This window comes from Rhinolophus hipposideros, assembly GCF_964194185.1.
Source record: "Rhinolophus hipposideros genome assembly, chromosome: 21".
In the NCBI taxonomy this organism is placed as follows: domain Eukaryota; kingdom Metazoa; phylum Chordata; class Mammalia; order Chiroptera; family Rhinolophidae; genus Rhinolophus; species Rhinolophus hipposideros.
Genome location: NC_138067.1, coordinates 49,084,527 through 49,097,105, shown reverse-complemented (window position 1 = coordinate 49,097,105; position 12,579 = coordinate 49,084,527). Strand labels below are relative to the sequence as shown.

At 48.0% G+C, this 12,579-nt stretch overlaps 1 protein-coding gene across 1 annotated transcript; it reads right to left on the bottom strand.

The window, feature by feature from the left end:
- Window positions 1-1,039: 1,039 nt before the first annotated feature.
- LOC308490603 (uncharacterized protein) lies at window positions 1,040-11,067 on the bottom strand. Its single transcript, XM_081033099.1, has 4 exons — window positions 10,708-11,067; window positions 7,176-7,302; window positions 6,591-6,689; window positions 1,040-3,367 (listed from the first exon to the last, which is right to left on the bottom strand). The coding sequence occupies exons 1-4, from the start codon at window positions 10,795-10,797 to the stop codon at window positions 2,235-2,237; spliced, it is 1,449 nt and encodes a 482-aa protein (XP_080889225.1). The 5' UTR covers window positions 10,798-11,067; the 3' UTR covers window positions 1,040-2,234.
- Window positions 11,068-12,579: the final 1,512 nt, after the last annotated feature.

Sequence of the window (12,579 nt, the reverse complement as noted above, 5' to 3'; positions counted from 1 at the left end):
ACCATTTGATATTAGTACACAAAGACATTGCAAGCAAGGTCATATCTTTTTGTCACCTATTTTAAAATTTTTTAATTTTTTAATACTTCTTAAAATTTTTATTTATTGAGGTAACATTAGTTAATAACATTATATACATTTCAGATGTACAACTTTATAATACCGTATCTGTATACTCTATTGTGTGCTTACCACCAAGCTGGTTTTCTTTGGTTACCATATATTTGACCCCCTTTACTCAATTCGCCCTCCCCACAACCCCTTCCCCTCCGGTAACCACCATTCTGTTGTCTGTACCTACTATATTGTTTTCATTTTGTTTCGTTACTTCATTTGTTCTACGTTTACCCTGATTTCACCCATACAAAAAAGTAATGAACTAATGTAATATTGTTAACCATAGCCACCATGTTGTGCATTACATCTTCAGGACTCATTTCATAATGTTTTTTAATCATATGTTTTTCCTGAGGGTCGATGAGATGTTGAAGAAGCTTGCCTAAGGCTGCACAGAGGCCTCCCATTAGAGATCTCTCAGGATGGGGATTTGCCCAACATGGCCAAAGAAGTCTGGGTTAAGTAACATTTGGAACCGTGGAGTATTATTTCCCAGTGACCCTAGGAGGTGAGGTGCTGTTTGGCCATTGTGGGGACTGAGAAGGGTCTATCGCCCTGGTGAGATGGAGGACAGGAACTACATTACCCAGAAGACTATGCTTGTATGTTGGTTGCAGGCACTGGTCCAATGACAGTGCAGTAGAGGGGTGTTTCCTGGGGGGCATGGGGCCATGGCTTCCAACGAGGTCATAGTTGCTGTGGTGGATCTGTGCACGCCAGTGGTCTATTCCCAGGAAACTCTCAGGAACCAAGTAAGGAAAGTGGAACAGAATAGACCCACCTCAGCATCTTTGTAGGAGCAGTGATCCCCGCTGCCACCACCCCCCCATGCTCTCCGGAGCCCATACCCACACTCTTTTCTCCAGTTGCTTTTTACACGAGGGAAATTGAGGCCCAGAGTGCAGGGATACGGACACATGTAAACATTTGAGTTCTTTATATGCATTTAAATCTATAAACATTTTACAAGCTTGGATATTTAAAAGGACTCATAAGACTCTAATAGCATACGCAGACAAGGCTTTATTGACAGGCAAAGATACAGAACTGTAAAAGAAAACAATGCCAAATGCATAATCAATAAAAGAACAAATGGATAAATTAGACTTCATGAAAATTAAGAAATTCTGCTCTAGGAAAGATCCTCCTAAGAAATGAAAACCAAAGCCATAGACTGTGAGAGAATATTGGTCAAGTATAGATCAAATGAAGGACTTGTATCCAGAATACATTAAAGTGCAAAAACAATTAATAGTAAGCAAAAGGTATGAACAGATAATTCAATGAAGAAAATACATGATGGCAGATAAAGACAAGGGAAATGCTCGACACTGAGTCATTAGGGAAATGCAAATTAAAACAAAGGAACATTGCTACACACCTAGGAGTGGCTAAAATGGCCTGTCTGACATACAAAGGTCAGCAGGATGTGCGAAAAACTAGACATCTAATATACTCCAAGAGGAAATGTGACATGGCATAACCATTTAGAACACAATTTGGCAAGTTCTTAAAAAGTAAAATATTTGGATCAACTTCCAGCATGGCAGTGTGAGAAGCTTTGTGGGCCTGCTTCCCATTAAGAAGGGCGGAAATTACAAAAACATAATTTAAAGTCTCTGGAAATGTTCCTAAGGATATACAGCAAATGAAGAAACATCTATTCAAGAAAAATCTAATATTCAGTAAGAACAGCAAGAGCCAGTCGCTTTTGAACCACAACTACTTCCTCTCCCCCTCCTCCAAACTCAGAGAGATGAAAACTCCACTCCAGACTGAGGTAGCCAAGAACACAGGGCTCTCTCTCCTGCTGGGGCTCCCAGGCAGAGGGCTATCTTCTCAGGAGGGGCAGGGTGCCAGCAATTCTCATCCTGCCCCCAGGGGGTGTATTTGGATGAGTGAGTTCAATTTCTGGCTTCCTGACAAGAGCTATTCTCCAAGCTTCTTTGTTAGGTTAGTTTGACTAAGAGATAGCACAAGCCCTGCACTCCTAAGGCCTTTCTTCAGCCTGAATTTTCTGGTGCCGAACAAGGTTAATTAAGCCTTTGTCTGAATCCTATCTTAACATTCACTGTATTCATAAGGCCTATCTGGCTTGTGAAGTTTTTGTTTCTGAATCAGAGCAGACCTTTGGTTAAAGGCTTTTCCACATTAGCTGCATTCAAGACTTCTCTGTGAACTTTCTGATGTTGAATGAGGTTGAAACGCTGGCTAAACGATTTCCCACAATCACTACACTCATAAGGCATCTCTCCAGTGTGAATCCTACGATGTTTAACAAGGCTGGAGCTGTGGCGAAAAAATTTCCCACATTCCCTGCACTCATAAGGTCTTGCTCCAGTGTGAACTCTCTGATGTTTAACAAGGCTAGAATTCTCACTGAAGAATCTTCCACATTCACTGCACTTAAAAGGCTTTTCTCCAGTGTGAACTTTGCGGTGTTGCATGAGGCTAGAGCTTTGGCTAAAAAATTTCCCACATTCCCTGCACTCATAAGGCCTTTCCCCAGTGTGAACTCTCCAATGATTAGTAAGGCTTGACTTGTGGCTATAGAATTTCCCACATTCACTGCATTTATAAGGTCTCTCTCCAGTGTGAACTCTCTGGTGTTTCATGAGGCTTGAGTTGAAGCTAAAGAATTTTCCACACTCACTGCACTCATAAGGCCTTACTCCAGTGTGGATTCTGTGGTGCTGAACAAGAGTGGAATTATGCCTGAAGGCTTTCCCACATTCACTACACGTAAAAGGTTTTTCTCCAGTGTGAACTCTCCGGTGTTGAATGAGGTCAGCATTGCGGCTAAAGGATTTTCCACATTCACTGCACCCATAAGGCCTTTCACCAGTGTGAACTATTTGGTGTATAAAAAGGTTGGATTTATGGCTAAATAATTTCCCGCATTCACTGCATTCGTAAGGCTTTTCTCCAGTGTGTAGTCTCTGGTGCTGAACAAGTAAGTATTTCTGACCAAAGGCTTTCCCACATTCACTGCACTTATAATGCCTTTTTCCAGGACAAAAGGCCTCCCCACTTTCAGTGTTCCTGTGTGGCTCCCCTCTGCTGTGAGTCTCCTGATGGTTAAGGCCAGAACTAGTCAGGAAGTCCTTCTCACCCTGCCTCTCCTCTTCTCTTAAGGATTTCTCTCCACCATGCAGCTTCTGGTGTTGGTGCGGGTTTGCTCTGAGCTCTCCTTCTACATTAACACTCTGCTTGGATGGTGCCTCCTCAGCCTCCATTCCATACCAGCAACCTGAAAGCAGAGAAATGCTGATGAAGTGCATGTCAACTTTGGTGGGCGGGCGAAGCCCGCTCATAACCGTGTGTCTGTCATACCCAGTCATGAGTCCCTGGGACTGCTGGCAGAATGAGGGGCCTGAGGTCACTGTGATGAAGAGCCTGCTGTGCAGCTGCACCTGACAAGCTCCCAGATCAGTTGGGGGCCTCATGAGCAGCAAGGACGCAAGGCAGCCTAGGGAGGAGAGGACGTCCCAAATGCCAAGGCCGGCATGGCAGAGGTGAGAACTTTTGATAAGATCATAAAAACCTCAGATGAGGAATCTGAAACCTCCACCACTCAGGACTCAGAAGCCCTGCCAATACTGACTTGACCTTCATGGCCTGGAGATGCCCAATGGAAAAGTATCACAGAAGCCCGCATGCTCCTCCTCAAAAACTGCAGTGGTTCAGCAGATCTGTCAGTACTTTGAACATTCGGACAAGTAAAACCCTGACCACATTTCCAATCCAGACGAGGCCCCCTTAGTCACAGAGTCCAAGAGTTGTTCTTGCAGGCGCCCCTCCTGATACAGGGTGGGCGCATGTCTACACCAAACCTGAGGCCATGGATGGAACTGATCTCCTCACCTGCCATGACAGCTCCACCCACCTAACTCACAAAGTCTGACTTATACATCCGCCTCCTGGCACTGCCCACCCCAGCCAGTCAGCCTGCTCCTTCTTTCTGGACTTGCTGATGCCCGACTGCCTCCAGGTGGGTGTCTCATGAACGAATTACTAGGTAGCTACCCCCAAATTACAACCACTAGAGGAGGTATTAAAAGCCTCACCTATTACCCACAGGTCTGGCAGCTCAGGGAATTACTTCTCTGAGTCCATCCAAGGATGCCCCCAGCTCTGAAACTGGCAACCACCACGGCCCCTCCAATGGGAATTCAGCCAGTCCCCAGGCCTTGTCCACCCAGGGACAATCACCTATAAACAACTCTGGTGGTTTGTCAGAACTCTAAAACTATACATTTCCTAGCTTTACCAGACACAAGAGTCCACGTTACCATCATTTCAGGCAACCCATTCAAATTTCAAGGAGGCACCCCTTTTAAAATAAAGGGATAGTACAATAATCTTTATTAAACAGCTGCCCACCACTTATTAAACAGCATGCCACGTGCACCACTTGAACAAGCCAAAGTCCCTGGCCGAGCTAGTCAGAACCACAGAGAAAACCTGTGGAGCAGCCCTGCTGATGAAGGCGGTAAATACACGACAGTACTGTCTGAAGCAACACACTGCTGGCCTGCTGGCTGTTCAAGATCTACTGGAAGAAGGGGCAAGTATCCCACTAGCTCTCCTCTCAGCAGTCCTATCTGCTCAGTCTCAATGGCTCTACCAACAGTGCCACTTTACTGATCCTCAAAACCTCAAGCTCAAGTTCCCATCAAGGCTCTGATACCTAACAATCAAATTAAAGGAAGATCTCCAAAGGGCATCCAGTGACTATTTTCACATGGTGGATGTGGCCAGTATATTACCAGTCACTCACAGTCCCAGTTCACTTTTACCTTTGAAAGGACCCAACATACATTTTCCGAGTTGTCCATGAGTTATTTAAACAGCCCAGCACTGCCCACAACTGGTACTGCCAGGATCCAGTCAGGGTCCATGTCCACTTACCCCTGGGATGGCTGCATGTTAGAATCAAGTCACTCCACAGGCTTACCGCTTACTCCCAGGACCTTCACCTCCTCATGCTAACAATTTCACAGGTACATTATGCTTTACCCAATGGTACCTTTGGATATTATTGTGGCCCAAACTCATGGGCACAGCACCCTATATACTTTAACCTGCTGACTCCTGATGAAATTACACCCCAGTGTGCAGTGATTACACTGGAGAACCCCACCATTCTTTATCCACCAGGTATCTCTGCTCTGCTATCAGCCTAAGGACACCAGGCAAAACGGACAATGTTTACTCCCATCTTAATAGGACTTGCCATACTGCAGGAGATGCCCACATTGGCACTACAAAGTGCAACAGTCTTTGTCAAGATCAACAAGCCTTTATCATGACTATCAATGAGCACCTTTTGGAGGCCCTCTCAGATGACATACAAAGGCTGCATGAAACAATTGTCCTTATGCAAAAAGCCCACAAATCTCTAAGCCCCAATAGCCATGGATAACAGATGGACTTGTGACTATTTACTAGCCAGGAAAGGGGGTATCTGCCAGTTAGGGTACCTCCTGATGCATGTATGTTAATAACACAGGCCAACTTACTGGAATTAGGCCATGAGGTGAAAAATCTTTTATAACATAACCAAAACCTTCCACCAGATTCCAGAAAACCCAGAGGTGCCTGACCTGTACTCTTGGCTTCCCTATGCTAAGTGCACCTGCAGCCTGGGTTTCATACCCTTGTCATACCTAGTAGGTCTCCTCTTAGTTGTAACCTTTGTCAACGCTTGTCTTCAGTGGCTAGACCACATTATTCTGGTCACCTTTAACATTGGCACAACCCAAATGGCAAGTGTTATCCATCCCAGTTAGTGTCGTTAATGAGGTTGAGACACCAGAGTTGATTGTATTGTCAGTTTTAAAGCTTCCATTTTCCTGCTGCCTTAGCATCACCAGACAGGCTGTGAGCACCCCACCCTCATGACCGAAGATTTAAGGCCAGCCTCTGCCACAAGTTCCCCTTCTGCCCTCCCATGATTGTGACCTAGAAACATTCAAATGTTCCAGTGACATCCCCTGGTGCCTTTTCCCATGTAGACCCCCCAACCCCCAGTAGAGGCACTTGCCCATGATCCTAGCTCACTCTCTGATTCCGCCCCCGCGTGTCCCCCCCCAGCTTGGTTGGGCCCACTCCCTGGATGCTCCTTCCCACAAGACTCCCCTGGCATGCAGTAACTGTCTCTCTAGATCCGTTGAGCACAACAAACTTTGTTTTTTCCTAAGTTTGTGGTGGCCCCTGACTGACCTCATAAAATACAAAACAAGGCTACTGTTGGAGAGCACTACAGAGGGAGGAGTGGAGAGGACCAGGTGAGATATGGAGGAGAGAGAAGTGGCGGAGGTCAGAAATCAGAGAAAACAAAAGTGGGCAACTGGCAAAGAAAAGCTAGAAATCAGTCATGGCCCCAAAACATCAGGGCCCACGGGAGAGACTCTGGTATGATATGAACCCAGCCCTGAGTTCACAGTTCTCCAACTCCTCCCTCCAAGTACCTTTCGGCACGGCCATAGTCATGACTCCACGGGCAGGCAAAAAGGGCTCTCCCCACCGCTCCAGCTGGGTAATTTCATGGGTCTTGGAAGACGCAAGTCCTAAGAAAGAAACAAGACAGGTCAGTCAGAGATCCACCCCAAGACAGAGCACAGGAAAGAAAACTAAATATTACAAAAAGAACCTTAGAAGAGGGTCTTGTAGGAACAACCCAGTCAAGCAGTGGCCATGTCCGTGCCTCAATTCCTGCCACAGCCAGAGGAAGAGGGCAGAACCTGGGGCACAGAACTGCCATAGATCTTCATAGTGTCACCAGGCCAGGGAGAGGCCAACAGTGTGATCCATTAGAATGAAGACTCCTCATTTCTAACCCTTTCCCTTAAGGCTTTGGGGCAGCAAGTATTGAGGCAGCTTGGGGAGAGAAGGGGGAGAGCACACAGCCCGGGCACAGGCCAGGTGCCCGCACCACATCCACTCCAGAACACAGGGAAGGAAGCAGTGCCCTGGGAAGGGCAGACCTGCCCCTGGGGAAAAGGGGAAGAGCAGAGTCCAGCCCAGTATGCTGGAGTGGGTTGTGAGGTCCTTACCCAGAGAGGCCACCAGTGCAAAGTTCTCCAGCATCACACTGCGGTACAGAAGTCTCTGGGCTTCCTCAAGGAGCCCCCACTCCTCCCAGGAGAAGTAGACAGCCACGTCCTCAAAGGTCACACAGCTCTGCCAACATGGGGACAGTTGAGTTTATGTACAACCTTCTTTCCCAGGACTCTAGGCGTCAAACATCCACCCTCCTTCCTAGCTCCCCACCTTGCAGGAGACACCAGGACCTGGTGCCACTGATGCCAAGTTTCTCCTCGTGGTCCCATTAATCACTGTTCAGCCCTCAGCAACAACAGGCGGGTAGGCACACAGATGTCAGGTACACTCTAGGCCTGGCCTGCAGGGCTTCACCCTTCTCCTGCCAGACAGTTCACCTGGGGTCTTCCAGATTGTGCTTCCCAAATACCAGCAAATGTGGGTCACCATTTTCCCTTCAGCCCCAAGTGTGAGGGCCTGAGGCCATCAGTTTACATTCCCTGCCAACTTGCACATCATTCTTTGTACCACACCTCCCTTCACATCCCCAACTCCTCACGGCCACCCCCCCCACACACACACACACACATATACAGCACAGCACAGCACACCTCTCCCTGGCCTCACCACATGCCAGTGTGCACAAGGCATCCACGGGGTACTTGGCAAATGTGATCAGAATCCCATCCTGTCCAGGCCTCTAATGGCCCTGACCGCCAGAGGCAGCCGCCAGGCCTGCTCTGAAGGCCTTCCCACCTGACCTTTATCCTTGTTTTAGCCTCAGCCACTTTGAACCACACGCCGAGTTCAGACACCCTCAGCCCTCTTCCACTTCTGTCACAAAGATATCTCCTCACCAGTGTCAGCTTCCTCTGATGCTTATTGGAAGCCTAGGCTCACTGGCTCTCACATCAGACCCAGTGATTCTCCCAGAGGGTCCCATCTGATCTTGCTGGGATCTCAGGTCTCAGCAAGGGTTGGAGCCAGGGAAGCCACCAGCTTTACTATCCTCTCACTGCCTTGTGTCCACATCCATCTCATGTCCACTCCCTATGGAACCTGTGGCCAGACCCTCCTCACTCCGCACCCCATCCCCATGGCCACTGTTCTCCCTCATGTGTCTTTGTGAAGCTCACCACCCCCACCCAGGTGTCCAGCAAGAGCCCCGGTCCTCGGCCCCACATCCCCTCCCTTGTTACCTAATGGCGTTGCCACCAGGACTGAAGATGCCCGTTGCCAAAAGTGACCCACAGTTCCATCTTGGTCCACACACCATCGGTACTGTGGGTGTCTCCAATCTGAACTCCACAATTGTGTGTCCAGGTGCCTACTCGACAAATCCACTCAAGGGTCTCTGGAACATCCCAGTTCAACATGGCCCCAAACTAACTCCTAATATTCCCACTAAAAATTACTCTTACCATCAACTTTGACAACCACTAAGACCAAACATTTCAGAGTCACCCCTAACTTTTCCTCTTCTCTCCCCAACCCTCTACATCAGAGTCTGCTCAGACCTACTTAAAATACAGATGCAGACTCCAACACCTCCCAGCCACCTCTCTGGTCTGGCTACCAACAACACTCACCCGGACTGTTGCAGCAGCCTCTACAACCCCAAAGTCTGCTCTCTACTCTGCAGCAGAAAAAGCTTGTTCAGCCGGGGTCAGATCACTACCCCCTGCTTCAGATCTTCTCTGGCTCCCACCGCCCTCAGCATGAGGGCCCAGCTCCTCAGGCTACTATTCCAGGTCTAATGCCTGCTTCCTGCTGTTTCCACCAGACACCATGAAGACCTAAGGTTGCCTGACATTCCCAACTCAATCTCACATCAAGCACTGTGAATGTAATATCTTCTAAACTTAATGCCACTCCTTGCCAGAAATGGGAACCAACCCACATAATCCCTGATCTGGACTCAAGCCCCTGACCTTGGAGCAGCCCCTTTGGGGCCTTGAGCGATCACCTTCCAAGGACCTCAGATGGAAGGGTAAGGAGACTAGCAGGGAAAGAGATCCAGGACACCGGGGAGCCCATGCAGGTAGGAGTGGAAGAGGATGAGACTCCGAAACACCCTCCCTTACCTTTGCACAATCTGGAAACAAGTCTGCATCCACAGGAACTTACGGATTGCAAGGCTGTGAGAGCAGGCAACAATGTCGGGCCCCAAAGACTCATCCAGATCCGTCACACTATCTGGTCCTCAGGCCTCAGTGATGCCTCTTACCAGCTGTGTGACCTTAAACAAGTACTTGACCTCCCTGTGCCTCAGTGTTGTCATCTGTGAAATGGGAATAATGCCTACCCAATGGGGCTATTGTTTGTATCAAGCTCATTCCTGTGTCAAGTACTAAGTATCAACTCTTTCTGTTCTCATAATTAACACTTCTGTCAACATTTTCAATGCAAATGAACCGGTAAGTATTGAAAATGTGGGGTTTTCTTTTTATGTGCCTTTTAACTAAGAAGATGTGATATTTAAAGCATTTCACTTTAATCAAATGCTCTGCAGTATATTAAGATTTCAACCAATTACTAAGTGCTTCATCACTTTAACTTGTTAAATCAGTTACTTAATTGCCTACGTATGAGTATATATTAATATGTGCATACACAAATGTATACATATGTGTATATATGCATATGTATACGTACATATGTATTTTATCAACTAGTTCTTAAACACTTATTTCACAAACTCACAAGTTAATGAAGTGAGGACTTGCACCTGAGGAAATTGAGTAGCTACTAGTCCTGTTGGCAACCTGGCTGTCTGCTGTGCACTCTCCTGAGGCATTCGTGTTGGGGCCTTCCCATTAGAGCACTTGGTCATCCCGTCTTCCCTGAAGGCTGGGAGAACTTAGGGCCCAAAAGGCTGCTCCACTAGCCTGGCTGACCTTTCCTTTTCTCTACAAGGAGTGGACGTGAGCACCTGCTGAGCCTGGAGTGGCATATCTATACCAGTTAACATCTCTGACTCCATCCCAGTCCTGGGTCCTTACATCCTACAAACCTCCACTCCTACACACACCAGGCAGAACCATTTTGACCACAGGTATTCAGCCCTCTGGAGGCAGCCCCACACTCCAGGCCCATCTGAAGTAAGAACCTTAAGATTCCCCCTCCTAAATAAGAGCCCCAGGCCTTGCCCTGGTCCAGGCCACCACCCACTATTCATCCCTTGGATATTTCCAGCCTTCCCCAGAAATCCAGATGTGAGTGAACAAGCTACCCATGTGACACCTCCACTCTGGCACATGTCAGGGTTGCCATGTCCAAAATCCAACTTCTAATCTTTTCCCTGAAACCTGCTCCCTGAGCTGACTTTTCTATCTCCGGTCTTTCACACATTCAGGAAACTAAAACTAGGGATGGTCGTTCATTACCTGTCTGCTCAAGTTTTTAAAACACATCCCAGATCTGACCATTCCTCCCCGCTCTACTGCGGCCAGGATGGTCCAGTCCTCACCAGAACTCTCTATTAGTCTCCTGCACTGACTTCCTTAGGGTTCAGGTGGGGTAAGGCCCGCGGGGACACGCACTCACCTGAGCCGGGCCCCTCAGCGCCGCCGCAAACATCGGCCTCTGTGGACAGAGCGGGGTCGGGAGTGGAGGACCAGGTCCCGCCCCGGGCATCGCTGTCCCCGACCCAGAATCGGAGTCACCGGGCGCCGCTGCCGAGCCTCTGAACCGCCTCTGTACAGCGACGACAAAGCCTCCCTCCTCTCTCGCCGTCCCTTCTCGTCACCGCAGCCCAAAGCCAGCTTTCAGGACTTTCGGATTACACGGACCGACCCCAGAGACGCGAGAGTCACCTCTCCTAAGGCAAAAAGTCCTACCTAGAGTGTGTCTCACGCACGGAAATGACCGTTTTCTTGAACAAGCACCGGCGCCCCGGGGCGCAGTGCCTTCTGGGTAATGTAGTCCCCACAGCGCCAAACGTAGAGGACGTGGATAAAGCTGCAGAGGTGCCGGTGGAGCAGAAATCTAAATCCAGAACTCCGCCAGACCCTCGTCCAGAGACTATCCTTATTGTAGATGGGCCTGGATTTCAGTTTCTCTGCGCAGCTGGGGCTCCAGTCTTTCCTTTTCTTGAACAACTTGAATACCATCTTGAGAGCAACAATAAAGCGGTTTCCTTATACTGAAGCAGTTATCCGTTACCAAATTTCCCGGGCCAAAGGGAGGCCCCATGTAAAACACAACGTGATGAAGCAATATATGATGTGAGAGAAAGCTCAACAACCCCTATTCCTTCTGGGTGAAATCTACAGCTCCATTCCTGAAAGCCATCAATGTTTTGTTTACTCCAAAAAGAAGAAAGAGGGCTCCCCTTGCCAGTAGGAGAGCACTAGGGCAGGCTGCATGGGCTACGTGTCCCAGTCGGCCTCATGCTGGCTGTGCGGGATTCCAGGGAGCTGTTTTGCTTCTCCTGCATTTAATCGCCACATATAAAATGAGGCTGACACAGACAGGGCAAGGTCATGCATAAATGATGCTAACCAACAACGGGGAGCCTGTTACTAACCCTGAGACTAAAGTTTGAAGGGCGGGTAACAGGGAGGACTAAGGCCCTTGCCCCTCTGGCCACCAAAGTGCTTCTGATCCACCCGAATTTGCCTGATTAGAACCTGATTAGTTTTGAAATCACACAAGGCCTGATATATGGATAATGAGCTGAGGTAGAACAAGAACTGATGTTGGAGGCAGGGCAGAGGCTGTTGTGTAGTTCAGAAGGTGTTGTGGGTAGACTGGCCCAAGGGGGTGGTGTTGGAGATGTTGGAAGCAGAGGTGACAGGACATGTGGATGGTTGAGATCATGAAGCAATGACAGTTACCTGTCATCTGAGGGCCAGCAGAGCTTTTCCTGTTCTGATTTCTTGGTAGGTGCCCAGGAAACACGTGTCTAGGGAATAAATAAAGCTGAAGGCTAATGTTTCTGAGAGAAAGGCAAGACACATCCCTGTCCTCAGTTACAGGGACATATAAGGGATTTAGCGCATTAAGCAATTAGCCTCCTCTCACTGTATGTGTTCTGAGGTTATGCATGGGAATTCCACCATTTTAACTCCATAAGGAGATATATTCACGTCTTATACAGCTAATGAACAGTTATTTTAATCAAAAGGTACACCACCCTCAATCCTCATTCCTTCTCTCATTGAAGACCTTTCATCTGGGTTCAGCCTTCTTTGGACTTGAATATTATATTTAGACTTTTATTTCCTGTGGATTTGTTTTCCATTACATTTATCAATTTAGGCTTCAAATAGTCTTACATCAGAGTTTCTTAAAAGACATTTTTACAGTGTATAGAAATTTAGTTTGGGGGGTGGCGGATGGTTGAAGACGGTAAACGGGGTCAAATATATGGTGATGGAAGGAGGACTTACTGTTAGGTCAGCTGCAGGCATGGTC

Excerpts from the sequence above, each read along its gene's own strand:
- LOC308490603 (XM_081033099.1), bottom strand. The coding sequence starts at position 10,797 with ATGCCCGGGGCGGGACCTGGTCCTCCACTCCCGACCCCGCTCTGTCCA. Across the intron at positions 7,303-10,707 it reads CGCTGAGGGGCCCGGCTCAG|AGCTGTGTGACCTTTGAGGA; the intron begins GTGAGTGCGTGT and ends CCATGTTGGCAG. Across the intron at positions 6,690-7,175 it reads TGCACTGGTGGCCTCTCTGG|GACTTGCGTCTTCCAAGACC; the intron begins GTAAGGACCTCA and ends TTTCTTTCTTAG.